This window comes from Geotrypetes seraphini, chromosome 19 (assembly GCF_902459505.1).
Source record: "Geotrypetes seraphini chromosome 19, aGeoSer1.1, whole genome shotgun sequence".
NCBI lineage: Eukaryota > Metazoa > Chordata > Amphibia > Gymnophiona > Dermophiidae > Geotrypetes > Geotrypetes seraphini.
The window spans coordinates 6,677,924-6,703,549 of record NC_047102.1 but is presented as its reverse complement, the minus strand read 5'-3'; the positions used below and the strand labels follow the sequence as shown (position 1 = coordinate 6,703,549).

Below are 25,626 nucleotides of genomic sequence, written 5' to 3'. Positions count from 1 at the left end.
AGCAAGGATATGCCGATTGAACAAAGGAACGGGTTCTTTGTTCTGGGTGAGCAGCTGGATTTCTCTGCAGACACTACAGTTGTACAGAAACAACAATGGTTATTACCAAATCTGACAGTGCACTTTTAAAAATAGTTATGGATCAGTTTGCTTAAGGAGTTTCTCAAAACATTCCAGCAGCAAACCGTTCATCATACAGAGCCCTTCAACTGGGAATGTGTGGTGCAGGAGTTAGAGCTACAGCTTCAGCACCTTGAGGCTGTGGGTTCAAATCCCTCGCTGCTCCTTGTGACCCTGGGCAAGTCACTTAATCTCCTCATTGCCCCAGGTACTCTAGATAGAGTTTGAGTCCACCGGGACAAATAGGGAAATATGATAAAGTACCTGAATGTAAACCACTTAGGATATAAGTGGTATATGAATAATAAATAAAATAAACTCACATGGAAAAGAAAAGAAATCAGATGTTTCTGAATTCCATCCTACTTTCTGCAAGGTTCACTTTACATAGTGGGTCCTTAAACCTACTGGCTAGGGACGGAGGCGGGAAGATTGGTTGGGAAGAGCCAAATTACACTTTTCAGAATCAGGCAAAACAGAACTGTCCCGTTATGGAACAAGCTTGGGTTGGTCTTTTCTCTTTCCCGTCTTGAATACGTACCTCCTTTCCTTAATTCCTTTTAGCCTGTGAACTATTTTGTTTATGCCCACTAAAAGGCTCCAAAGTTGCTTTATTCTCATACAAAAGTTTTAACAAATCTGCTTCAATAAAAAGTATATTCTTTGCAGAAGTACCTCGCTGCTTATGGTGGTAATCTCTTTTGGCCTCTGAATAACCTTTTCCTCAAGGCAGGGGAACTTTCCTTCATAGTACATCTGAAGCAACTCCAAGGCACGACTACCATAACCCATCTAAAAGAGAAGAACACCAGCACAATGACTGTGAAAGAAATAGTGTAAAAAAGAGTGCCTAGTTTTAGGCTTCTAGAAAAATGCCATGTGCTGAATTTACTATTCTGCCAAAGTGCCATTAGTAAGAGGAGCAAATGCGTTACCCCTTGGTAATCGGGATGAACTGCAATGCGAACCACACGACCCCCAGACAGATGACCAAAATCTGGATCCTGGAACTATGCAGAAAAAAGAGACTTCAGTTAAAAAGGCACAATAATGGAAGATAATGTGACATGGCAGCATCAGAAGGGGGATCTGAACACTGGTTTCTCTTGCTCTCAGCCCATGGCTATTAATTAACCTTCCTACCTGTTCCGATACTGTCCAAGGAATAAGGTCTCCTGAGGCTTTCTTGCCCCGTGACAGACTGTTCATGATGGACTGCTGCGAGATCTCCCCCTCCAGACATACCTATTGACAATGGGAAGGAAGAAATAATTTATTCACTCTTCCTTTCAATTCATTTTCATCTGCTATAAAGTTCTGCTAAAGATGCACTCACAACTGTAGTCTTTGCCCCTTGGCAAGGCATATAGTTGAGACTCCTCTATAGAGGAGATGGGGGGAGGGACCCCACCATCCTAGTATAACACCCCCTCCCTCCCCCCCGAGATGGAAATGACCCCAGCTCAGACCTACAAAAAAAAAATAAAAATAGAGGCAGCTAAAGGGGCCACTGCCAAACCTTTCTAACAGACCCTGCAAAAGGCCTAAAGATGTGACTGCACAGGCTTACCACCTCCACCTGCTGGACACTGAGAACAGACTGATTCTATGAAGGATAGCACAGCCCACATGTACTGTTAGAATTCCGTGTGTTCTCAGTCTCCACCTGCTGGCAGAGGAGCGTAAACCCGTCTGTGCTGGTCTGGAGGGACAATAAAGAAGAACCATGCTTTCTGTATAACTATATAATTGGTATTCAATTTAAAAATCAAATCAATAAATAATTTAAAAAAAAGAAAAACTTATTCACTGTTGCTTTCAATTCAATTTCATCTGCTAAATAATAGCCTCAAAATGTATTGCTACACTGATGCGGAGCAGGCAAGGAGATGGAGGATTCACAAGATAATAATAATAACTTTACCGCACTAAAGCAGCACTTCACCCATTGGAATCTTTACCTGCTTGGACATTGGTGTTAAAAGTACTTTTTATTTAAAAGGTTTCTTCCTTCAAGTTCTGTGTTTCATGCTTCCCCCTTACCCCAAAGTATATGCTAATGTTTGAAGTAAAATGCCATGTGTATTCACTGAGCTTTTGGCCATCCTCACCTGAACAATGGCGAGTACTTCAGGCAAGGAATTCTGAGTGGGTGGAACTGGAGGCAGAAGACAAAAAAGGTGGTGAGCTGGAGCATCCGACAACAACTGCAAGTCGTTTGGAGAATTCTGCAAAACCACAAACAAAAATGTCAGAAGAATGGAGCATTTTAAAGACCTGAAGGCCTACCGCCGCCTAACTGACCAATCAAGGGGCATGTTTTTTTTAAAAATTGAAGGCGCCATTCTAAGGCACCAGTCTTGCACCTGCGGAGGTGCATAGGGATGCCTAGGCCGGCGGGGGTGTGGTTTGTCCCAGAAGTTGCCTTAGACATCTCTATAGGTGCAAGACCGGCGCCTTAAATGTTAGCGTTTAAAATGCTGGCCTACATTTAAGGTGCCTGTTTTAAAAAACAGCCTTGATTCTGCGATCGGCGGCCGTTTCCTAGGCGGCCACCGTTACCTTTTGTGAAGCAGAACACTGTGTAGTGGATTTAATGTTCAGTGGTGGTTTTTTAAGCCACGATTGACACTACCCACAGGTCTTATACAGTAAAGTGTACCGATGAGTGGGCTTAAGTGCGGGTGTCTGAGGTTTTTCAAACACCATTTAAAACTTTGATAAGAGGTTTGCACGTGACTATTTTTTCTCCACTGATTTATATTTTGGTTTTGAACAAACAATGGTTGTGGAGTTCTGTATACTTGGAGGCAGCACTTACCTTTAAAAATATCTCCTTACTGTATTTTCCTTATTAACTAGCTTCATTCATACTTCTGTTTTAAATAAAGAGATACCAAGCTCCAATTCTAATAAGCAACTCAGTTTCTCAAACCAGCTAATGTGCTGTGTTGCTTACTCCTAAATGCAACAGAAACTTACTCCATTGTACTCCTGAATCAGGAACCAGTACAGCTGGCAAAATATAAGTCATTATTACAAAACACAGCTGCAAGACTAATTCTAAAAAAGAACCGATACGAGAGCAACTACATTGGCTGCCGATGAAAAGAATCCAGTTCAAGATAGCCTGCATGGTCCACAAAGCGATCTACGGTGAGAACTCAGAAGGACTAACTTCTGGCATTCAAGTCCCACATTCATTCTGCAACTCAAGCACTACGCCAACGCTACAAACTATCCTTCCCATCTCCTCAAGTATGGCAAAAGAAAATATTAAAAAATACCTTCGACTACCAGAGGCCTCTCATCTGGAACAAACTGCCGATAAGCCTAAGAAAACTGTATGGTGCAGTGGTTAATGTACAGCCACAGCACCCTGAGGTTGTGGGTTCAAACCCATGCTGCTCCTTGCAACCCTGGGCAAGTCACTTAATCCTCCCATTGCCCCAGGTACATTAGACAGATTGTGAGCCCACCCGAACAGACCAGGAAAAATGTTTCTGAGTACTTGAATAAATTCACGTAAACCATTCTGAGCTCCCCGGGAAGAACAATATAAAAAAATTGAATGAATTAATAAATAGTGTGAAAAGTTTCAGCCTCTGATAACCGGAGCTGGTACTGTGACATCATAATGCCTCATTCCACCAATGCCTAAGAGCCAACCTCATCAGTGATGTCACAATGGCTTGACTGTCCTGTACTTGGCTCACAAGTACTACATTTTGATTTCTAGAGGTTGTGGGTTCAAACCCACACTAATCCTGGAGACCCTGGAAAAAATGCTCAAGTACCTGAATAAATTCTTGTAAATGGTTCTGAGCTCCCCGGGGAGAACCGTATAGAAAATTAAATAAATAAATAAAATACTTTGAATTCTAGAAGAAACTGAGTATACCCCTCTTTCACTCTAGTGGCCTTCTTACCCTTCACCCCTCCTTCCTAATTCAATGCTCCTGCAATGTAACTTAAGAACGTAACCTAAATCTTAGTTTAAACCACCCAGATTCCTTGCAGAAAATTGCATTATTTAAGACACTGTATTGTATTGTAATACAGCCATGGGAAAACCTGCACAAAGCAACAGTTCTAGCCCTCTGCATCCATTGGCAGTCACAGTGCTAAACAAAATGCTAGGTGATGTGTATGGGCCATTTTGACATTTCTCTGCCATCTTTTCCTCTGTTACTGTAATAAGCAGATGTTACACCTCTTAAGAGTCTGCTTAGCATTATAACATAGTATATGACGGCAGATAAAAGATCCGAATGGTCCAACCAGAAGGGAGAGGGAGAAAAGCTGTTTCACCTTGTAATGTGAAGCTACATAAAGAGCCATGAGTCTCTGCAGGAATGTCTCGGATGCCTTGTGGTAACAGAAAAGCGTGTCTCGGTTTACATAATATCTAAGCACAAAGTTAAGGAAAATTGCAAAGAGCTACAAAGAGTGTTTCCGTATAATCTGTCTCATTCAGGCTTCACTGGATTCAGGAGACTCAGGAAGCACCCATTTTACACTGCACATCTTCATTAATGTACACACCGAAACCAATTCCACAGGCGCAGACACATATTGGCCACCATTGTAATAACCTCTTTTGCACGCGATTTAGAGGAAAACGAGACAAAAAGTAGATTATTTGGGGGTGTTGGGATGAGGAGATGGTGGGAAGGACTAAGATGCACTAGAAGCATGCAGCATTTTACAGATAACGGAGGGGGATACAGGTCACAGGACTCGGGTAGCGGGCACCCGGAGATGATCCTGGTAATATTCAGACAATCCAGGCACAGCAGTTCATTCAGCCACTTCTCTACGGGGTCTCCGGGGGCATATCGGATGGACTCTTGAAGAGAAACCTCATGTAAAGTGCGAGCTGTAAATATTCAAAAACATAACACAACGTTAGAAGCAGTCTGAAATCAGCACCAAACCAGCAGCTCATTGGCAGGGCTGTGCCCCTTACCATTCACCCATCTCTCTCACTCCCTCAGAGACAACAGATATCTGCATCACTCCTAGCAACTTTGCTGATCAGGGAAGGGGGGGTTGGTGATTTCAGATGTTGAGGAAAGACATGGGGGGAGGGAGGGTGGAAGAGGCAAACTCTTCTCTATGAATAAACTAAGGGGATTAAAAACAATGGAAAAATCCTTAGGTAGCTGCCAGATGACAGCCCCAGTTCAGCTAAAAGCCCAGGGGAACAGGATGAAATTGGCCCAAATAGAAAGAGAAAAATAAACTTATCTGACATCACAAAATGACAGCATTCTCCCCCCCCTCCCCAGTCCAACAGATTGGAGTACTCCTAAGCCAGTGGTATTAGGTTCCTATTTGCCTCTAGGACAGTAAATTAGAGATTGACATGGGAACAAAGTTTGTCCCCATCCATGCAAACTCAAACTCCATCCCCACAAGTCTGACCCCATTTGCACCCTGTCCTCATGGGTAATTCTGCTCTATCCCTATTGGAACAGGGACGATTAACGATGTTGTTTAGACATGTCTATGTTATATGTGATAATCAGAGGGAAACAAGATTTTATGTAAGTGATATGGAAACCGCATAGTTGTATGCAGTATATAAATTTTTTAATAAATAATAAAATAAATAATTACGGTGTGCCTCCATTCCCATGTCACTCTCTAATTCTCAAGCCAGTCAGGTTTCTAAGATATCCATAATGAATATGCATGACACAGATCTGCCTATAATGAAGGCGGTACATGCAAATTTCTAATGCATATTTATGGTGGTAATCCTGACAATCTGACAGGTTAGGTGTGGCTAAGGACTAGGTTGAAAACCATGGCTCTAAGGGTTTAAGACCACGTGACTATGTCATATTTATAAAATGGAAAGAACAACTGCCATACAAAAAGGGAATTATAATAATTTTAAAAAGATTTGGGGCCATTAACAAATAGACATCATTTTCCACTGAAAGTACATTTATACGTAGGGGGAAGGTAGAAAGTTCCTTTATTAGTCTTATTAATAGATAAGAATACAATATTTATATGATATTTTGAATTAAATTACTTGTGGGAAGAGTGGGTGGGAAGGAAATAAATTTATGTATGTAAAATCATAATTCAATGAATTTCAAGTAATCTGTAAAAGTTTCAAATGATGTAATATTGTGTACTTGATGTAAGATGAAAAATGAATAAATAATTTGAAAAAAAAAAAAAAAGACCATGTGACTTTCCTGTTTTCGTCTCAGAAAGGACTAAACTAACCAATACCAGATTAACTTCCATAGAAACCACCCTGACTGCTTCTAACATAGTAACATAACATAGTAAAGACCTAACCATTAGTTATTCTCATTAAAAATACATGATTAAATTAAGTCGTCTCTTCTTTGATATTTCTGGGCCATAGACTGTAAAGTCTGGTCTTGTCCTAGGTTCCAACTGCTGAAGTTGCCATCTAAGCTCACTCCAGCCTATCCAACCGTCCCGTTGTTTGTAGGATATCTACCGTACAGTCTGGCCAGTAACGTCCTCATGTTCCAAGACAGTGGAGTTCCCTTTGATGCCCTCCCCAGCCCATCCTACACCGAATCAACAATCAATAACTTAATAGCCCCACTGGAAAGTGCTTTTTATGGCACACAAGAGCCAGTCAAAGCCCCAGTCAAGAAAGAGTTTTACACACTAGCTACTGAGAGACCTGACACATAGAAACAGAAGCAGATAAATAACACATGGCTTATCATTAGCCCATTACACACTACTGTGACTCCCTCTACACATGAAATTACAACAATGCTGGTGCCATACCTGATGACAATTTTGTGGTCATAGTGGATTTGTTCTCTGCTGTCATGGTGACCTGAGACTGGACACTCTGTTGTCTCAGCTGCTGAATCAGCTTCAGCGACAAGGAACGGCCAGTGCCCTCATACCTACACAGCAGGGTAAAGAGGTGCGAGGCGGGAGCTTAAACTCAGGTACACAGATGCCAAAAAATTCATCAGAACAAGACTCCTCACAGAAGCTTTCACCATCACCATGTTAAGAGATGTGCCACAGCATTTACGACGAATTAAGATAAAGGTTATGAAAGCAAATCATGCACCTCACCCATTGATGGTTGAAGCCATGAACACTAAATACGGGCCGAGAAGATTCTTCACCAGTGGGAGAGGGATGGCAGCTGCCTCGTCAATCACAACAAGCTCAGCCTGTCCCAATTTCACTGCATCAGCAGGATGGATGTACTACAGAGGAGAGAGAGAGAGGATTCCTTACAGCAAACTCCCAATCCCATAACGCCTCTCAGTGGAAGAAGTTTGCTCTCCCGCATTGCAACACACTTGCTCACTCAGTACTTTGCTATGTGTGTATTTTTTAGAAGATCAAGTAATCCTCCTTTAAGAGTGCCAAGCTGTTTCTTAGCTTTATTACTTCTTCTTAATCTTAAGTCTCCTCTCTTCACTCCTGTTTCATTTATTTGTTGTACATTTATGAGAATTTTCTTGAACAGTTAGATCATTTATATTTTGGTATTGCCAACAAATAGTTCACAGCAGATTACATGCAAAGAAATAGATCAAGTCAACTAAGAAATATGAAAAAAATGGGGGGCGAACTCTGGGGGAGGGACTACACCAACCGAGTGTGACACCCCTGAGGTGGTAATGGTCCCACAGGACCCTAGCTCAGTCCAACCAGAAATAGGAGCAGACAAAACCTTTCCAACAGACCCTGCCAAGGCCTAAATTTAGAAGACTGCACAGGCTTACCACGCCACCTGCTGGAGACTGAGAACACACTGAATTCTTACAGTACAAGTGGGCTATGGAGTCCCTCATAAAATTAGTCTGTTCTGTCTCCACCTGCTGGCAGAGAAGGGTAAACCCATCCGTCTGTGCCGGTCTGGAGGGATGATAAAGAATGTCTTAACTATTAAATTTTGGAAACAAGTTTTAAGCGGTTTTTTTTAAATGGTAAGAGTTACTATAGACTGTATTTAAATTGGTAGGATTGATGTCAATTGTGCACCACTGGTAAATAAAGGACATCCTTTGATGAATTGCTGCTTCACCCATTTGGTCCAATAGGAGGAAATTTTTTTTTCACTCAGGGAATAATTAAACTCTGGAACGCATTGCTGGTAAGAGCGGATAGCATAGCTGGTTTTAAGAAAGGTTTGGACAAGTTCCTGGAGGAAAAGGCCATAGTCTTTTATTAAGACATGGGGGAAGCCACTGTTTGCCCTGGATCGGTAGCATAGAATGTTGCTACTCTTTTGTGGTTTCAGAATCTTGCTATTCTTTGAGATTCTGGAATGTTGCTACTCCTTGGGTTTTGGCCAGGTACTAGTGACCTGGATTGGCCACCGTGAGAACGGGCTACTGGGCTTGATGGGCCATTGGTCTGACCCAGGAAGGCTATTCTTCTGCAACTTGACATTCTCCTTTATAGTTTATTCATTTGTAATCCCGCTTTATACAAAGCGGGTCACAACCAATACATACATAATAATAAAAACAATACACAAACATATAAGCCACCTGCGCTGAAATATGCAACAGTGGCTTCAGTTCCCATACTTCTTCTTTTTTTTTTTTTAATTCTTTATTCATTTTCAAATCCATCAACAAGTGCATAATAATTAATCAAACATAAAATTATCATAAATCACTTGACAATCTTATTTATATTCTTTGAAATATTTATCTATAAAAGAAACCCCTCCCATCCCCATTTATTAACAATAACATATTATCAATTTATCTTTCCCTACCTATCTAGGTGTTTAAGATGTCTGATCATTAGAATAAATAATCAATGACCCCCAAATCTTTTTAAACAAAATAAATACCTTTTTAGCAATCATTTAAAATTATTCAGGTTTTCCTGCTGGTGTATATATACAGCAGGATCTCTTATTGTGCAATTCAAATGTTCTTAAATAACCCCGCTTTTTACAAAGCTGTGCGGCAACGGCTCCGAATCCCTTTAAATCCCTATGGGCTTCGGAGCAGTTATCACAGCTAAATGGCTTCGTAAAAGAGGCCCTAAAATATAAAAGACAAGAAAAGAGGACTGCAGCAAATAGCTCCTCACCTGAATGGTCTGTCTGTGCTCTTTAAACACATTTACTCGGACAACAGCTTTCTCAAACTCAGGATTCAGAGACTGAATAATCTCATAGTCTAAATGTTCCTAAAGAAGAAAAACAAACAGCTGAAATACACTACGAGCCCCTTTTACAAAGCCACGGTGGCGATTCCCAAGTAATTTGCTGTGCTGGGAATCGCTACTGTGGCTTTTAAAAAAAAAAAAACCCACAAAAACCCTAATTGTTGGAGAGAGATGATGAATATTGGGAAATAAACACACACAAGAGATAGAAGATGGATCAATTCACACCATAGAACAGAAATACAACAAAGGTTCCCTGAAGGTAAGTTTATAAGAGGAAATATTTTATGTAGTACTATTAAACATGTAACTAAAAACAAGCCCTAAGGTCCCTTGCTAGGTGTTGGCTGTACTGACCTGGTATTCCATTGAATCAAACCCTTTAAAGACAAATTCAAAGAGGGTATGAAGGTTATCAGGACTTGGCGATGTGACAAAAATATTGGAATACCTGCAGAAGAGGGGAATGCGTCATATGTCTTTTTATAAAAAGAACCCCAAAAAGTTCTTACTAAACCTATATAAAATAAAATGTGAAGATATACCCAAATGCCACTGCGCCCGCAATAGCCAGCCCTAGGGCAGCCGATTTCCCACGTCCTCTGGCAGCTGTTAAGGCCACCGTACTTCTCAGCGTCTTCTCCGAGATGGCCTCAATGAATTTCAGCACCGCTTTAGCCTAGAGAACAGGGCATGGAAAAAAAAAAAATCTCTGCCACTGGTATACCAGAATACTAAAGACTGTCTGAGAATTTGGAAGCAAAGCAGCGACAGAGATCATTTCTTCACGCAAAGGCGCATGCGCTCTCGTGACTGTTATCAGACAGACAGAACTAATCTAAGCCCAATCTCTTCATGTGATGCCAACCTGATCAAGTGTTTTGCAGCAATCTACCAGCACCCCCACAGGCTGTGTATCCTGAAGGCTCTCTTTTAGGTCCTTTAGTTCCATTTCTAGAGGGGAAAGACTGTCCTCCTGCAAACAAACAAAAAGTTGGACTGAAGTAGCTGCTTTAGACTGCCTGACACCTCAGCTTCTTAGTCTTATCCGGCTGGGGAGGCTACATTTGTCTATATCAGGAGTAGGCAATTCCGGGCCTCGAGAACCACAGGCGGGTCAGTTTTCAGGATATCCATGAGATAGATTTGCATCTCAAGGAGGCAGGGCATGCAAATCCATCTCATACATATTGTGGATATCCTGAAAACCTGACCTGTCTGGTCTATATGCATAGGCTCCAAGACAAAACACTGGTACAAGTGGGCCTAAACAAAGAGTCAGGCCTCATACAGCCCGTCACCGTAATGAGAGAATCTACAATATCTTTTCATGCATCAGGCTACCTTGCTGCGCTGTATGCTTGGAACAAGCTGCCCAAATCCCTAAGCGGGCTCCGTTATGTATCTAGGATCAGTAACCCCGTAATTATGGATCTGGGATCAAAAAGGATTCTTCCTCTTTAATGTTTAAATATCTTTTATTGGAGCCTGTATGCGCTCAAAATCTAAGCAATACAAACAAAAGAAACATGACCGAGACTAAAAGTCATTCCTATTGCCTGAATTTGTTATGTTGTAACAATTAATAAATTTATAAAAAAAAAGTCATTCCTAACAAACAAAAATTACTGCACAAATATTACCAGCAATGTTTAAAAACAATCAAATAATGTTTATAAATATCATATGTTGCAGGATTAAATGAGTTACTGGAGCAACAGTTAAATAAAGTTCTGCAATCTCAAAAAACTCAAAGTGTTTCCACAATTTTGGCCTCTAGTGTACAGATGTACAGTGGGAAAGTGTTAGGTTATAATCTTAAGACTGGTCTCTGTGAAGCTTATTTTCCTTCAACTTATGCAATTTTTCACATGGTGAAGACTTATTTGATTACTAGAATAAATCTGATAAAATTGGTCTACTTTCTTTATCAGAATGTGTATGAATCTAATCTCTAATAGGGTATGGAACATCTAAGAAAAAAACCTGCCTTGGTTCTCTAAAGTCTCCTCTCACCTGTGACTTTGGTGGAAGAGGCGCTATGTTTGCGGTGTGACTGGAAATAGGCAGGATATTGAGCTGGTCATCGATAGCGAGGCTGTTCTTGCAAGAGGCTAAAGACAGAATGAACCTACAGCAAACAAAAACAATTATCCAGCAAAAGTCCCTTCGTTCCACCTGACAGGCCTTCCTGACCCTTTGTGAATTGTTCATAAACTGGTTTCATGATACCCTTTCCTAAACACATGCATGATACAATATACAGTGCCGGTTTCTACATGCTGCATGCTTTCAAGTTCTTTTTTTTAATTGCTGTAATGTCCATCCTATTTGGGGGCAATGAAACCAACCAATCGTTCATATCCAGGGTTGAAAACATGCTCTCTGGTTGGCTGCCCAAGAAGGCACAGGTGAGAACAAGAAAAAACAGTTTTAAATGTCAGGTGCAACTCTGGGGAAGAGTGAACAAGAAAAGGACCTGGGTGTACTGATAGATAGGACCCTGAAGCCGTCGGCACAGTGCGCGGCAGCGGCAAAGAAGGCAAATAGAATGTTGGGCATGATAAAGAAAGGAATCTCGAGTAGATCGGAGAAAGTTATAATGCCGCTTTATAGGGCAATGGTCAGACCACACTTGGAATACTGCGTCCAACATTGGTCTCCCTACCTAAAGAAGGATATAAAACTGCTGGAGAGGGTGCAGAGACGAGCAACAAAACTGGTGAAGGGTATGGAAAAACTGGAATACGAGGACAGACTTATAACACTGGGATTATTCTCCCTTGAGAAAAGGAGACTGCGTGGGGATATGATCGAGACCTTCAAAATACTGAAAGGAATCGACAAAATAGAGCAGAGAAGATTATTTACATTGTCCAATTTGACACGGACTAGAGGACATGTAATGAAGCTAAGGGGGGACAGGTTCAGGACTAATGTCAGGAAGTTCTGCTTCACTCAGAGAGTGGTTGACACCTGGAATGCTCTCCCAGAGGAGATTATTGCGGAATCGACCATCCTAGGCTTCAAGAGCAAACTAGATGCATATCTCCTTAAGAGAGGCATGTAAGGATATGGTGGACTATAAATTACGACAGGTGTACACCTGGCAGGGCCTCCGCGTGTGCGGATCGCCGGACTTGATGGACCGAAGGTCTGATCCGGAGATGGCATTTCTTATGTTCTTATGTAAACTGATGTGGGGTCCATTGACCAATTTTATTGATTCTAATTGAATAGTTTTTCCCTTTATTTCTGGTTATAATTTACACATCCAGGGAAGGGGGGTGGGTGGGAGGGAGAGGGATAATATATAGGGACTGGTCTATTAATGATTTGAAAGTATTATTGTATGTTTTTTTTTAATACATTGAAATCAGGGGGGGAGGGGGTGAAAATGATTCTCATGTATTTTATTGATAGATGCAAATAACTTGTATGAATTCTTGTATGCACTGTTTAAAAAAAGAACACAGAAACAGGACACCTCAATTTCACTTAATTTACGTTAACCAAGTCAAGCAATAGCATAAAATAGGTAATGGACCTTTCATTAAATCTTCCGACCACATCCTGATGCGCTTCCGTTCTGTAGCGAGCGTGCACATCCTGAAAAAGAAAGAGGACGATGGATAAATAAGGAATGATTATTCATGTCTTCCAATTGTACCATCTCAACCAACAAGTTGTGGAATATATTGATGGAGGATGTGGTCAAAAGACATCTGTCATGGCTGGGTTTAAAAGGGGATTGACCTAAATCATCAAGGAAAAAGCCCTTCAACAATTAATAGCCAAGTAGACCTGGTAAGGAACGGCAAGAAATGGATCTATTCTTTGGGATCTGTTGGGCGCTTCTAAGTGACCTAAACCGGCCACCCTGGAGTCAGGATATTGGACTTGCGGAAACTTTGAACCGATCCAGTATAGCACATCTCCTGTTTGTATAATCCATAAAGACATTCCAGTCAAAGTCCTCTGGACCCTCTTCTTCCAGTTCTGTCACCACATCTACAATTTATTTGCCTCTAGTTGGCAAAAGCATATTATTGGTCTTTCCTAAGTTTAACACTTTTTTTGGGTTTGGATTTGTTGTCTCTTATTATCTGTTCTTTAAATACTGGTGCTCTTTACCTTTCCTAAGCTTCGTTGTAAACCGCACTGAAGTTGTAACGAAGAGTTGTATATAAATACTAATGAACATACCATTGTCATCGTATAGAGTTTCTTCAACGAGTTCATGGAGCGAAGGAGTATAATAACAAGTCCACCCCCTGAGACGGTTTCCACAGTCCTTGCCAACAAGTTTGGAGTCAAAGCTTCAAAATCCTGGGGAACCAATTGCAGGTAATGTTAAAATGAAAGTCGACAAGGTGCTGCACTCAGAAACATCAAAATCTCTGGACTCTCAGGTTGACAATTAATGCATCAAAGGTTTGAAAGTAACTTCCTAAACTGTTCACTGCTAAAATGACGGTGATGAATGTCCTCATATTTATTCATTTATTTTACTGAAAAGATTTCTCAACCGCCCATGCCTAGGCGGCTTTACAAATAGATCTTGTACACACATCAAAGATGACAAATCAATCAATGCAAACAGTTAGTTCACAGCTCTCCATAATAAATCATTCATTGGAATGCTTCTATAAAAAGCGTAGTCTTGAGCATTTCCTTAAACTTCTGAATATCAGACAGAGCTCTTTGTAGTCCAGTTAATTTGTTCCACAGCGTTACTCCTATGATGGGAGACAGTCGAGGCTCTCGTATTCTCATAATGCACTTTTGAGAAGTGCACCAACGACAATCAGGTCGCACCCTCAGATCGCAGAGTTCTTAGCAGTCGATAGATTGCCATAGTTTGTGATCAATACCAAGGAATCCCACATGTTAGAGAAAGATGAAGAGTAAACTAAACTAAACTAAACTAAACCTTGGGTTTATATACCGCACCATCTCCACGAATGCGGAGCTCGGCACGGTTTACAGGAAGAAAGATGAGAGAGGAACTACAGTGGAGAGATTAAAGAGTTAGGTGTAAAGGGGGAAGGTGAGAGGCCTAAGAGGGGGGAAGTGTGACAGTTTTGAGAATAGCCAGGTTTTTAGGTGTTTGCGGAAGAATTGGAGGGAGCTTGAGGTTCAGATTCCAAAAGCCAAAGAAGTCTTCCAAAGAGAAAAGAAAAGAGAAATGTAGCCAAATAAAAAGGGAAAAATGTTCTCTCATCTGAATTTCAGTCACTTCACCGATTAGGGCATGTACAGCCCAAATACCTTCAACTCAAGTACAGCATTCGGAATATCTAACAAACTTACCGCCTCTTTTATGAACGCATAGTGCGGGTTTTAGCACCGGCAGCGGAGGTAACTGCTCCGATGCGCATAGAATTCCAATCAGCGTCAGAGCAGTTACCGCCACTGCCGGCACTAAAACCCGCGCTATGCGTTCGTAAAAGAGGGGGTTAGGGGGAAATTCTAGAAATGGCGCCTAAAGTTAATGAAGAAACGCCGTTTAAAACAACCAAAAACTACAACATTAAAGTGTCTTCTGACACCTAAATAGAAGATACCAGAATTGCACCCCTATAGGCGCTCTAGGCCGCCTAATGCCACTGTGGGTGTCAGAAGTGGCCTAAAGTGCCTACATATGTGCGATTCATGACATAGATAGGCGCCCAAAACATAGGCCTGGAAAACCCTGGCCTACATTTCCGATGCCTATCTTTGCCGAAGGCGCAATTCTGCATACAGCGCCGTCGTGTGATTGACCTGTGATCATCTGCCGCTGATATAAGTTAGCAAAAAAAAAAAAAAAAAAAAGAGGAACTTAATTAAAATGATACTTGAGAAACACTTACCTGAAGAACACACATGCCGTAAGTGTTGCCCAGTATTTTATGGGTTTCGCTATAATAGCAGTACCGAATGTTAGTCGAAGCTATGAAGAGCTCAAAAGGATCATCTTCCTTTACATTAAATGTTCCACTTTTTATTCTCTTTTGTAATTTTCTCATTTTCTTCTTGTGGTGGCTACAAAAGAACGTATCTGATGATCAGATTTATAGGCAAACCGTCAAGTAAGTCTCCTCCTTTTACCACTCAAGGACTCATTTGATACTTTTTATACCTCAGGTCGTGTTAATCAAATCTGGTGCAAAGGTATTAAGCACCTTAAGCAAACCTTCAACCCTCCCATCTACCCCACCCCTACCTGAATCATCAGGGTAAAAGGACTATTTGAAACCTGCCCACTCTTCCTGCAGATAAAAAGTAAAATACTGATGGGTTTTTTGTGTTTCTGTGGCTGTCCACATCGAATGTTTAACTTTGACTGAAGCTGCTGCCCTAGACGGAACATTTTGTGTATCCGCCAGCCGCATCCACTGCTCAGCACCCACATAAAATGCACTCATACTGAATGTGCTAAAAACCCACGCATAAGAAGCGCCGTACAAAAACAGCGGCCTCAGGACCACTTTATGCTCCTTTTATTTTTTTTTAAACTTCTCACAGCTCACCAATTGTATCAAGAGAGCAGACCCCACTGGCACTCTAAACTGTAGTCTGTGCTGAACAGGTGGCCAGGAGTACAGTTGAGGCTCCTCTAAATTCAGAAAACCTGGGGAGGTGGGAAATTGGGGGGGAGGGACTCGGCCCTTCTGGGTATGGCACCCCCGAGGTCAGTAGGACCCCTGAAAGGGTCCCCCAAGCTCTGTCCAGACAGCACAAGGGACAAGAAAGATTCACTAATCAGATCCAACCTCAGCACAGACTGCAAAACTTACCACTCCACCAGCTGGAGACTGAGAAAGGCTGACTGTAATAGGGACTGCACAGCCCACTTGTACTGAATCCAAAAGTTAGTGTCTCAGTCTCTACCTGCTGGCAGAGGAGCGTCAACCCATCCGTTTCTGTGCCGATCTGGAGGTGCACTGAAGAAATGAACCATTACATAAGTTGTAGAGAACGTTACCTGCTGAATCCCAGCTCTTTCTTGTAACACCATAAGACAGATGGTCTTGCCTTCACAGTGGCTTTGGATAACATGTGGTGGAGTATGACCACCTGTCAAGACAGTTAAAATGGCAGTATGTTTTTTTTTTCCTTTCACATATACATTAGGAATGCTGCATTTTATTAGCACAGAGCCCTAACATACAACTTTCTGCCTCAACCCCCTTATATGATTTTTTTCCCTCCAGAAAAGTGGCCTAGAAGCCCCCATATAAACTGTATTCTGCTTTAGAATTAAAGCGGACTATAAATATATACAGTAATATAAATAAATAGAACTCTGTACTAAAGAGACTAGAAACACTGCAATCAATCAAAGTAATCCCAAATTTACAGGCTAAAATAATATAGCCATTCATATTATAAGTGATGTAAAAAATGTTTGAATATTAAGTTAACATTCTCAACTGAGTTTAAAAAACATCATAGCAAGTTCATATTTTAACTAATTCACAGCAATCTTCAGGAAAATCAAAATAGGACAATGAATATTATCAGTCCATATTTCAGCCATAATTATATCAATTTATTCTGGGTACAGGTCTTTGTCAACTTTTCATTTGTCATTACCTGATCTTTGCCATGATCACCAACTACTATAAACATTTTCCGGTGTCGTTCTGCCACTCCATTTTCTATTAGCACCCGAATGCGATTGTCTATCTTTTTGCGTTGCATTATTCAGTATAAATGTCTGCAAAATACAATTGACAGTGAACTACAACATAATAATCTAGTGCGGATAACCCTACTACTTCCCTAGTGAACACTTATACCTATGTATTATCTTCCATTTTTACCAAATAATGCAAAGTACATTTAAACATTTGAATTTTATGTCAAGCCTTTCACAAATTTACTGTTCCTTTTCTGTGAAAGACCTACCCCCCCCCTTTTTTTTTTTTAACATGGAGGTTTTTAGCGTGGGCCAGTGAAGTAAGTGCTCCGATGTTCATAGGAGAGTGAAGCAACAGAAAGGAGTTATCTTTTTGTAAGACAATGCACCTGCTCACAAGGCTGGCAAACGATGGATGTTTTGACACAGTTGGGGTTTCAGATCAGATCTTGCGCCATCTATTTTCCGTTTCCAAACCTTAAAAAAAGTTTGAAGGGGTGACAATTTTTGAGTGATTCGGAGATGATTGCAGCAGCGGAGCAGTATTTCAGTGACCAGACATCAGGGTATTTTAGGAAATGTTACAGAAACTTCAGAAACGATGAGCCATATGTGATGAACCTAGGGGGTGAATATGCGGCATAACTTGTAAGTTTCATGGCTCCATGTCCTTTCCTTCATAGTTGGGCTGAGAACTTTCAGCATCCATCATAATGTTGTGCGAGCCTCTACTGGTAACCAGTGTAATGATGGCAAAGGAGGCATTACTCTCTCATATTTTGAGATGCTATATATCAATCTTGCTGCAGTGTTTTGAGCTGTCTGAAGTTTTGTTTTAAATGCCCTACTTACATCATGAATAAACAATACTAAAGTAGTCTAAATTGGCTAGGACCAAAGTCTGAACTGTGCTACTTGAAAAATAAGCTCAAATACTTTTTTTAAAAATATCATCTTTATTGAACAGAACAAAGAAGAACTTCTGACAAAAATATACAGCAATAGCCAACACAATAATAAAGTTCCAGAGTCTGCAACACGGATATCAACAATTTTTCAGTTTTCGCCCCTCCCCCTACTCTAACCAAACTATAGGTGTGGCCCAGATATTATCGTGTCTCCTGAACCACCATTGCCAGAGCACCAGAACAGGGTGACTGATTCAAGACAAGTGAATAAGCAAAAAGGAACATTACATATTAAGCAGATAGCTACGTGCCACAGGCATTAAAGTATTCCAAAAAGGGGCCCATATATCCTGGAAACACTGACCCTCACGGGACTCCATATGAGGAACCAACTGATGTTCCATCTACAATAATTGGATCATCGTCATTGTTGTAAAGAGGGCGTCGATGAGTTAAGCTCAAATACTTTTAAGCTTCCACACTATTCAAAAAGTCTTAACAGTAATGGATACCACTTGTTGTTTAAACATTATGCTTATAAATCACTACCCCAAGTATTTTTAGATTCTCCTCTATTGCATAGCAGACATTGTCAAACTTTCAATTTGTTTGGAATTAAAGGGGCTGCCCAACAACCAAAAATTAGTTGTTTCCCTATTAAGCTTCAATCTAAAAGTTGCAGCTCATTGTTCCAGGGTGTTGAGCCCTCTCTTTATTCACCCAAAATATCTTGAATATCACTGAAAATTGCAATATCATTAACATATATAAATGGATTCAGACCCAGTTGTTTGAGTCTCCACACCAGTGGGACCATTAGGATGCTAAATAAATTTGGTGAGATTGGTGTACCTTGAGGTACACCATACTCTGGAACCCAATCTAAGGAAAGAAAGCCTGACATTTTCACTTGATACAACTTTAAAAAAAACCCACAACAACCTTGAAACCAATTATACATTGCTTCATTTATTCCAACATCATCAGTAACATTTGATGGTCAACCAACATGCAGAAAACATCCTGGGGTACAATGGGCAATGTCAGTCCGCAAAATAAGGGAATTTTCACTAATTTGCAAGATGCATGCATGTGGTCAGATGCCATCTTATTTTAAGAGGACCAAGTTAGAGTGGATATAGCTCCTATATGAAGATAGAACCACCTGGGGGAGATGCTACTGGACATCACAGATTAGGTTGTGTGCTTTTTTTTTCTTCAGAATGTTGGGGGTGGGGGGAGTCGTGTCAGGTAGAGGGATGCCTTTAGATCAGGGCTGCCCAAGTCCGGTCCTCGAGATCTACTGGCAGGCCAGGTTTTCAGGATATCCACAATGAACATGCATGAGAGAGATTTGCATACCAAGAACACAGTGCAGGCAAATCTCTCTCATGCACATTCCTTGTGGATATCCTGAAAACCTGGCCTGCCAGTAGATCTGGACTTGGGCAGCCCTGCTTTATACCAATGCACTCAGGCCAAAACTGACCCAGTGAGTGTGTTTGGGTTTTTTTTTGGGGGGGGAGGGTTCAGGTTGTAGAGCAAGAGTTCTACTGCGAGGCTTTCAGCATAAATCCCCAGAGACTGCCCCAACAGCTTGAGATACAGAGATATCAAGTCACAAGTAGGGTTGCCAGATTTCCCTTTGGAAAATCCGGACCTCCTAGCCCCGCCCCCAAGCCCCGCTGCTTGCGGGCAGAGAGGACGTCCGCGCATGCGCGGATGCTATGTGACGACTTCCTCCCTGCTCGACACAGCTTTTCAAAACCCGGACCAAAGTGCCGGATTTTGAAAAGCCGTCCGGACCCCCCTAGTTACGAGCATTCGGAGACCGCCTCCCCTCCCTCCTCGTGGTCTACAAGCGCTCACTCTTTCCTTGTCCACGAGGCAGCACTTCTCCCCCCTCCTACCGTCAAACTCACCCCCCTTCCCGAGATCCGCCAGCGCCGCAGTTTTCCCTTCTCCGGTATCCCGTCGCCCTCCGCTGCCAGCCTCTCTTCTTCCCTCTCGGAAGCGTGTCTCGTGCCGGAAACGGGAAGTTACGTCAGAGGAGGGCGGGGCTTCAGGGCGGGCGCTCTCAAAGGCAAAAGTTGGAACTGGAGACCTGCACAGAACGGGATCTGCGAGCATGGACGTAGCCGAGTATCGCTTCCTCTTCTTCCCGTGGACATTGGGCGCAGCCGCTCTTGCATCAGAGGGCGCATGCGTGTGGCTACTTGCACGTGCAACTAGATCCACGTACCAGTACTGCAGGGGATGACTTTTGCGCAGTGCTAGTTAACCGCGGGCCACAACCAAAGCAGTGTGTTAAATAATGCACCAGAATATTTTTAATGATATATTTCTGTTCACTTGTTGTATGATGTAAAACGAATAAAGAACTTGGGGAAAAAAAGGCTCTTATTTTTATCTGCAGCTGAGTCTAATTATGTACAAAATGCACGCACAGACAGAAAAACCTTACACTATAACTAGATTAAGGTTATTCATCAAGGCACTCCTTGATACCTAACCCAGGTAAATGACACTCTAGGGGTTGTTCAGAACCTTAAGATGTGAAGGGGGATTTGTGATACAACTATCATTGACAGATTTTTCAAAAGCACATTATGAAGTATTAGAATATCTGCAATTTCTTTAGCTGGAATGACTTTATAGAACAATTTAACAGGAGTATTGAGAGCACTTTTTGATCTTCAAAAATTTAAGTATTAAAAACTACTCTATTTATAGAAGCATTTAAATGATTGCTTATTTAAGGTTCATGAGGATACTGCTGCTGCTATTACATGGCAAATGTTAGGTATTTGTCTCTTTGAAGAAACTAATGTAGGTGTTGCATATTTGTATGAAATTATTGTATGTGCCTGATTGTATTTTGTAAACTGCCTAGGAATAGGCAGGTATGACATTTTTTTAAAAAAATAGTATGTGCCAAGTTAGGATAAAAACTTATATGGAAAAAACTTGCATGGGATAGAAAACAAAATAAATAAATAGGCATAGCCACACATTGGCCCACCTGTGAGGTAGCCAACAGCTAAAAACTTTTGAAACCTCTTCCATGTGCCTTTAAACAGATCATCGCCCTAACCTTCCTGCTGACATAACTTACTGTTTCCACATAAGTGAGTAGGTCAGCAGGCATAACTTAATGTTTCTGCATAGGCAAGTAGATCAGCAGGAAAGCTGTGGCAGTATAATCAGTCATTGCCACTTATATAGGGCTAGTTAGTCCCGTAAAAGATATGACTTTAGTCTGACTTTAGCATCCATTTCCATGCTCTTCTAGTATATCCATGTATAACGACTGCAGCAATTCAAATAAATGAAACCACTGAATATGAGTCCAATGGCAGGATCTAACATTTTATAATTAGAGTTGTTTGTTGTTCCTCTACTTTCTTGTAGGATTAAGAATTAGTTTTCCTGTGGTTCCTTCTGGTACAGATGTTCTCCATAAGCAGTTGTACTATGCAATGACTGATTTTGTTTCTGCTTCATCTTTCCTAAGATCTGCTGTGCTTGCATAAAGATTTCCATATTTAATGTAGTAAGTGAATGCAAATTAAATTTGTAGCTCAAACTAATACAACATTATTCTATAGGAGAATTAAATTGAACCCTTGCATGTTAAAAATACTTTATAAACTCTAGCAAAGCCTCGTTTATAAAGTACGCATGCTTCCCAATTAATATATATTTTGCTTTTTGCCACCACGGAAAGCGTGTCCAGGATAAGAGAGTAGACTGCACAGGCTCTCAAAGCTGTAGTCTGTGCCTTAAGGATAGCTAGGCATACTACTAAGGCTCCTCTAAAGAAATAATATTGGGGAGGTGAAGGGACTCAACACAGCAAGTGTGGAACCCCCCCCCCCTCCCCCACAGGTCTGTCCAGACAATAAAAAGTTCACTAACCCGATCCATCAGGCCCTAACTATCAAATGGAAAGATTGTACAGGCTTACCACCTGCACCTGCTAGAGACTAAGAACAGCCTGATTGTAGATGGGACTGCATAGGCTACTTATACCAAAAGGCATGTCTCTCCATCTTCACCTGCTGGCAGAGGAATGAAGTGAAGTTTGCCTCCAGCCCTGAATATAACACAATGCTGTACATTCCCATTCATTCTGATTATCTACAAGTTCATTCTCCGCCATTTTAAATCAACATTCTTTATCATCGCTCCAGCCTAGCACAGAGCAGATGAGTTTACATGTCCAGAAGATGTGCCTCCACCCATTCCATGATCAGAGATGACTAGGTGCCTCCCTGACCATTAAGCCACTACCATGGCATTGTCTGAGAGAACTCAAAGGGACTTGCTCTCCAGTATGGAGTGGAATTCTACCAATGCTACCCAAATGGCTCTGGTCTCCAGCACAGTGATCAAGCAGGATGCCTCCAGCGAAGACCAGCAACCCTGCATGGAGCAAAAGACACATTGAGCTCCCCAACCAAAGAAACTGGCTTCCATGGGAGCTAATCGAGACTCACTCCCTGAACCAAATTGGAAGATTGCAGCCACCAGCACAGGCTGCGACAAACAAATCCCCAAAGCCATAGATGCCGCATCTGCTGACCAAGCCCAAAGCCACAGGGTAGGGTGGGCTGCTACACTGAGATCCATGGACTTGGCTGAGGCAAGCAACAGACCCTTCCAAAATGTGGCACTCCTGAGGTCGGTAGAACGCCCAAAAGGGTCACTCAAGCTCTGTCCAGACAGCACTTAAGCAATGCCTCCACTGGGTGAGACCCGAGGTCCATCGTGCCCAGCAATCCGCTCACGCGGCAGCCCAACAGGTCCAGGACCTGTGCAGTAATCCTCTATCTATACCTCTCTATCCCTTTTTCCAGCAGGAAATTGTCCAATCCGTTCTTGAACCCCTGTACCGTACTCTGCCCTATTATGCCCTCTGGAAGCGCAGTCCAGGTGTCCACCACACGTTGGGTAAAGAAAAACTTCCTAGCATTCGGGACAAGAAAGATTCACTAAATCAGATCCAACAGGCTCAAACAAACCTCAGTAGACTGCACAGTCCACTTGTACTGAAGCCAAAAGTTAGTATGTTTCCACCTGCAGGCAGAAGAGCGTGAACCCATCCATTTTTGTGCCGGTCTGGAGGGATACTAAAGAAATTGAACATATTCCCTAAAGTACTCCTTGCAATTACCATAATAACATGCCCAAAATGTCCCTCCCCTCATGCACACAAAATGGATAGCAATACAAAAGCATCTGCACACATACACACCTTACACTTGCAAAATTCAGATACAAAGGCAAAACAGGCATGCACAAGTGGAGAGGTGTTGGAAAGAATTTCATAAGCCATGCTATGTATGCTTTCCCTATGTGTGAGCTTACAGCTATTACAATTTCCAAATTAATCAACATTAGTTCAATTATAGGACATAGGCATAACTAATTGAACTTGTTAGGATATATCAAATTCATTTCCTCAAAAACACAGACTCCCACTCTTTTAGTCTTTCAATGTTATTTATAAAGGTTGCTGTAATTGACATATTCCTGATAGCGTTAAGAAAGAAAACCTATCATTCTAAGGAGACTTTTTCCTGTGACATTTGGAGGGTGCCAGGGGCCTGAAACAAGACCACAGAATCAGGGATTTACCAATTTACAGTAATCAAATATGACTAGACACTAGATAGGTCCAACAGTACTAGGATTAACATCTAAAATGCCAGTGCAGCAAGGTCAAGTATTAATGACAGAATGGACACGTTATAAGGAATGAAATATCTACATTACCAGTCCTTATAAGAAGCCACTATTTGAGAATAAATAGGTGTTTCAAAATTCCTCAGCTTCACAGTAAGTATGAAGTGGCTTTATAGATTACCGATTTCTATTGCAAAAAGGGGGAAGCAATTACTGATAATCAGAACATCACACCGTGCTGCTGTTCTGTATAAATAATCATTGCAGCCTCCTCAGCATTTATACAAATTAAGCCAGTCTGTTACAAGGGTATGTATAAACCTGGCAATAAAAGTGATACCAAAATATCCACCTAAAGCTTTCTGCTAAGCTTCTATGTAATGGCTGAAGATAGATGCAACATCATTCTTGGATATATTTAAGATGTTTAATGTTCCAGTTGCCAGAAGAAAAAAAAAAGTTGTGAAAGGTCGCTTCTGTATCATGTTCTGGTTTTATTCAGTGTTGTGCATCAGGATCAAATGACTAGGGAAAATTTAAAAAGCTTCAGTCCCCAATTGGTTACATTATTGTTGAATATAAACCTGGTTGGTAAACTTCAAATCTTCCGGTCGCTTCAAAAATACAAAAAACAAACCCCATGAAGTTCTGAGCACACTGAAAAACTTATCTTTGTTGCATTAGTCAGAGGAAGCAGATTTGGACCATTTGTAGGGGGGGCTCAAGATGAATACTGATGACAGAACATGCAGCATAAAAAAATATAATTTTCCTTTTGAGTCCAGTTAATAAGGTGACAACTGTAGTCATATCTTAACCAGGGTATGAAAATACAGTCCCTTTAGAATGCACTTCCTGCTAAGTAAAACTCTTCTTCTGGTAATATTTGTGACACACTGGCCAGTGTACTTCTGCTTTACAGTAATCCTGTGAGTTAATTTAGTTCACTGGCTGACTGTTCATTTGAGGCATCCCTCTGTTGGGTCTTGGAGGCCCTCCACGACCTAGAAAATAAAGACAGATTTTAACTTATGCCTCAATACACAAGAGTTTCTATCGGCACCATTCACTCTGGGAATTTGTACTTTATTATCCCAGATCACATACCTGCTCTTGAACCCAAGAAGAAATTCATCCTAATTGTCACAGGACATGAGATTTCACTTTTCTATGTTGTGCGAGACAGTAAATCACAAAAACTTTGCTTAAAATATGTTTCTGGGGCAAAAACCTTGTTAACTGTATACTCTTTTTACATGTTTTTCTTTGCTTGTAGTCTTCACCCTTCTAGATTTTATCAGGTACATATTTTCATTCAAGCTCTTCTATCAGTCTGATTTTCCATAAACAGGCTAAAAGTACCCCTTTCTACTTGTATAAAGTGATAAAAGTCCAGTGGCTAAACTCAGATTTACCAGTACCCTTTTACATAAGGAAATAAAATGAATTTCGTTAAACCCGTGGCTTCCAGCTACTGGTTCATGAGTAACCTCTTAAAATCTTTATATGCCGATACATTTCAATGAATATTCATCTTGGTGAACTATTTACATGCAATTTCAGCATAATACAGCACATGTTTAAAATTGTCATCTGTATGTGCCTTCAAAGTTAATTTCGCAAGAAAAAAAATGATCACAAAGCTTCATCTCTACCATGCAACAGAATGTCATTATTGAACATATAGCAAAAATCCCAAGGTGTTTATTACTGAACATATTACATTTATGTAACCTGCAATCAAGATCCTATTTACAATGGCACTATTTAGAAAGAGAATTCTGAGTTTCATTTAAACACCGAGATATCACATTAATCTTCCTTAATCGAAAAATATATTCTCTGTGGGGTGATAAATTTGCATACTGACCACCTGAGAAATGTATCCGAAAAATGCTTTAGCAACTTCAAACTTTCTCTACTGAATCATTTTTCTTATATTGGAATGCATCCATATCTCTCTAACGGTATCATGCACAATCTCTTCCATTTTTTTCTACATAGTACATATTGTATGTGAGTGTGTATTTATATATATCACACACACATACACAGAGAATTCCCTGCAGCAGTGGTGAGTACTCTAGTAACGTACACAGAAAAGTGAAAGCACACAGTTGT

General features: G+C 41.1%; 2 protein-coding genes across 3 annotated transcripts in view; both read right to left on the bottom strand.

Moving 5' to 3' along the window:
• The window catches only part of NAT10 (N-acetyltransferase 10), a 32,353-nt gene extending 9,707 nt beyond the window's left edge, over nucleotides 1-22,646 (bottom strand). Inside the window, exons 1-19 of the mRNA XM_033928218.1 lie at nucleotides 19,740-22,646; nucleotides 16,864-16,987; nucleotides 16,253-16,344; nucleotides 15,138-15,309; nucleotides 13,489-13,611; nucleotides 12,830-12,891; nucleotides 11,299-11,413; nucleotides 10,151-10,258; nucleotides 9,828-9,961; nucleotides 9,640-9,733; nucleotides 9,205-9,303; nucleotides 7,216-7,352; nucleotides 6,913-7,037; nucleotides 4,849-4,999; nucleotides 4,432-4,528; nucleotides 2,232-2,348; nucleotides 1,264-1,365; nucleotides 1,056-1,130; nucleotides 796-912 (exon numbers count right to left, since the gene is read on the bottom strand). Of these exons, the coding sequence (XP_033784109.1) occupies nucleotides 796-912; nucleotides 1,056-1,130; nucleotides 1,264-1,365; nucleotides 2,232-2,348; nucleotides 4,432-4,528; nucleotides 4,849-4,999; nucleotides 6,913-7,037; nucleotides 7,216-7,352; nucleotides 9,205-9,303; nucleotides 9,640-9,733; nucleotides 9,828-9,961; nucleotides 10,151-10,258; nucleotides 11,299-11,413; nucleotides 12,830-12,891; nucleotides 13,489-13,611; nucleotides 15,138-15,309; nucleotides 16,253-16,344; nucleotides 16,864-16,971 (2,028 nt within the window). The 5' untranslated portion in view covers nucleotides 16,972-16,987; nucleotides 19,740-22,646. The remainder of the gene's footprint in view (nucleotides 1-795; nucleotides 913-1,055; nucleotides 1,131-1,263; nucleotides 1,366-2,231; nucleotides 2,349-4,431; nucleotides 4,529-4,848; nucleotides 5,000-6,912; nucleotides 7,038-7,215; nucleotides 7,353-9,204; nucleotides 9,304-9,639; nucleotides 9,734-9,827; nucleotides 9,962-10,150; nucleotides 10,259-11,298; nucleotides 11,414-12,829; nucleotides 12,892-13,488; nucleotides 13,612-15,137; nucleotides 15,310-16,252; nucleotides 16,345-16,863; nucleotides 16,988-19,739) is intronic.
• A 662-nt stretch (nucleotides 22,647-23,308) lies between these two features.
• CAPRIN1 (cell cycle associated protein 1) overlaps nucleotides 23,309-25,626 on the bottom strand; it is a 45,391-nt gene continuing 43,073 nt past the window's right edge. For both annotated transcript variants that reach the window (XM_033928220.1, XM_033928219.1), the window contains exon 19: nucleotides 23,309-24,509. In XM_033928220.1, the coding sequence (XP_033784111.1) occupies nucleotides 24,445-24,509 (65 nt within the window). In that variant the 3' untranslated portion in view covers nucleotides 23,309-24,444. The remainder of the gene's footprint in view (nucleotides 24,510-25,626) is intronic.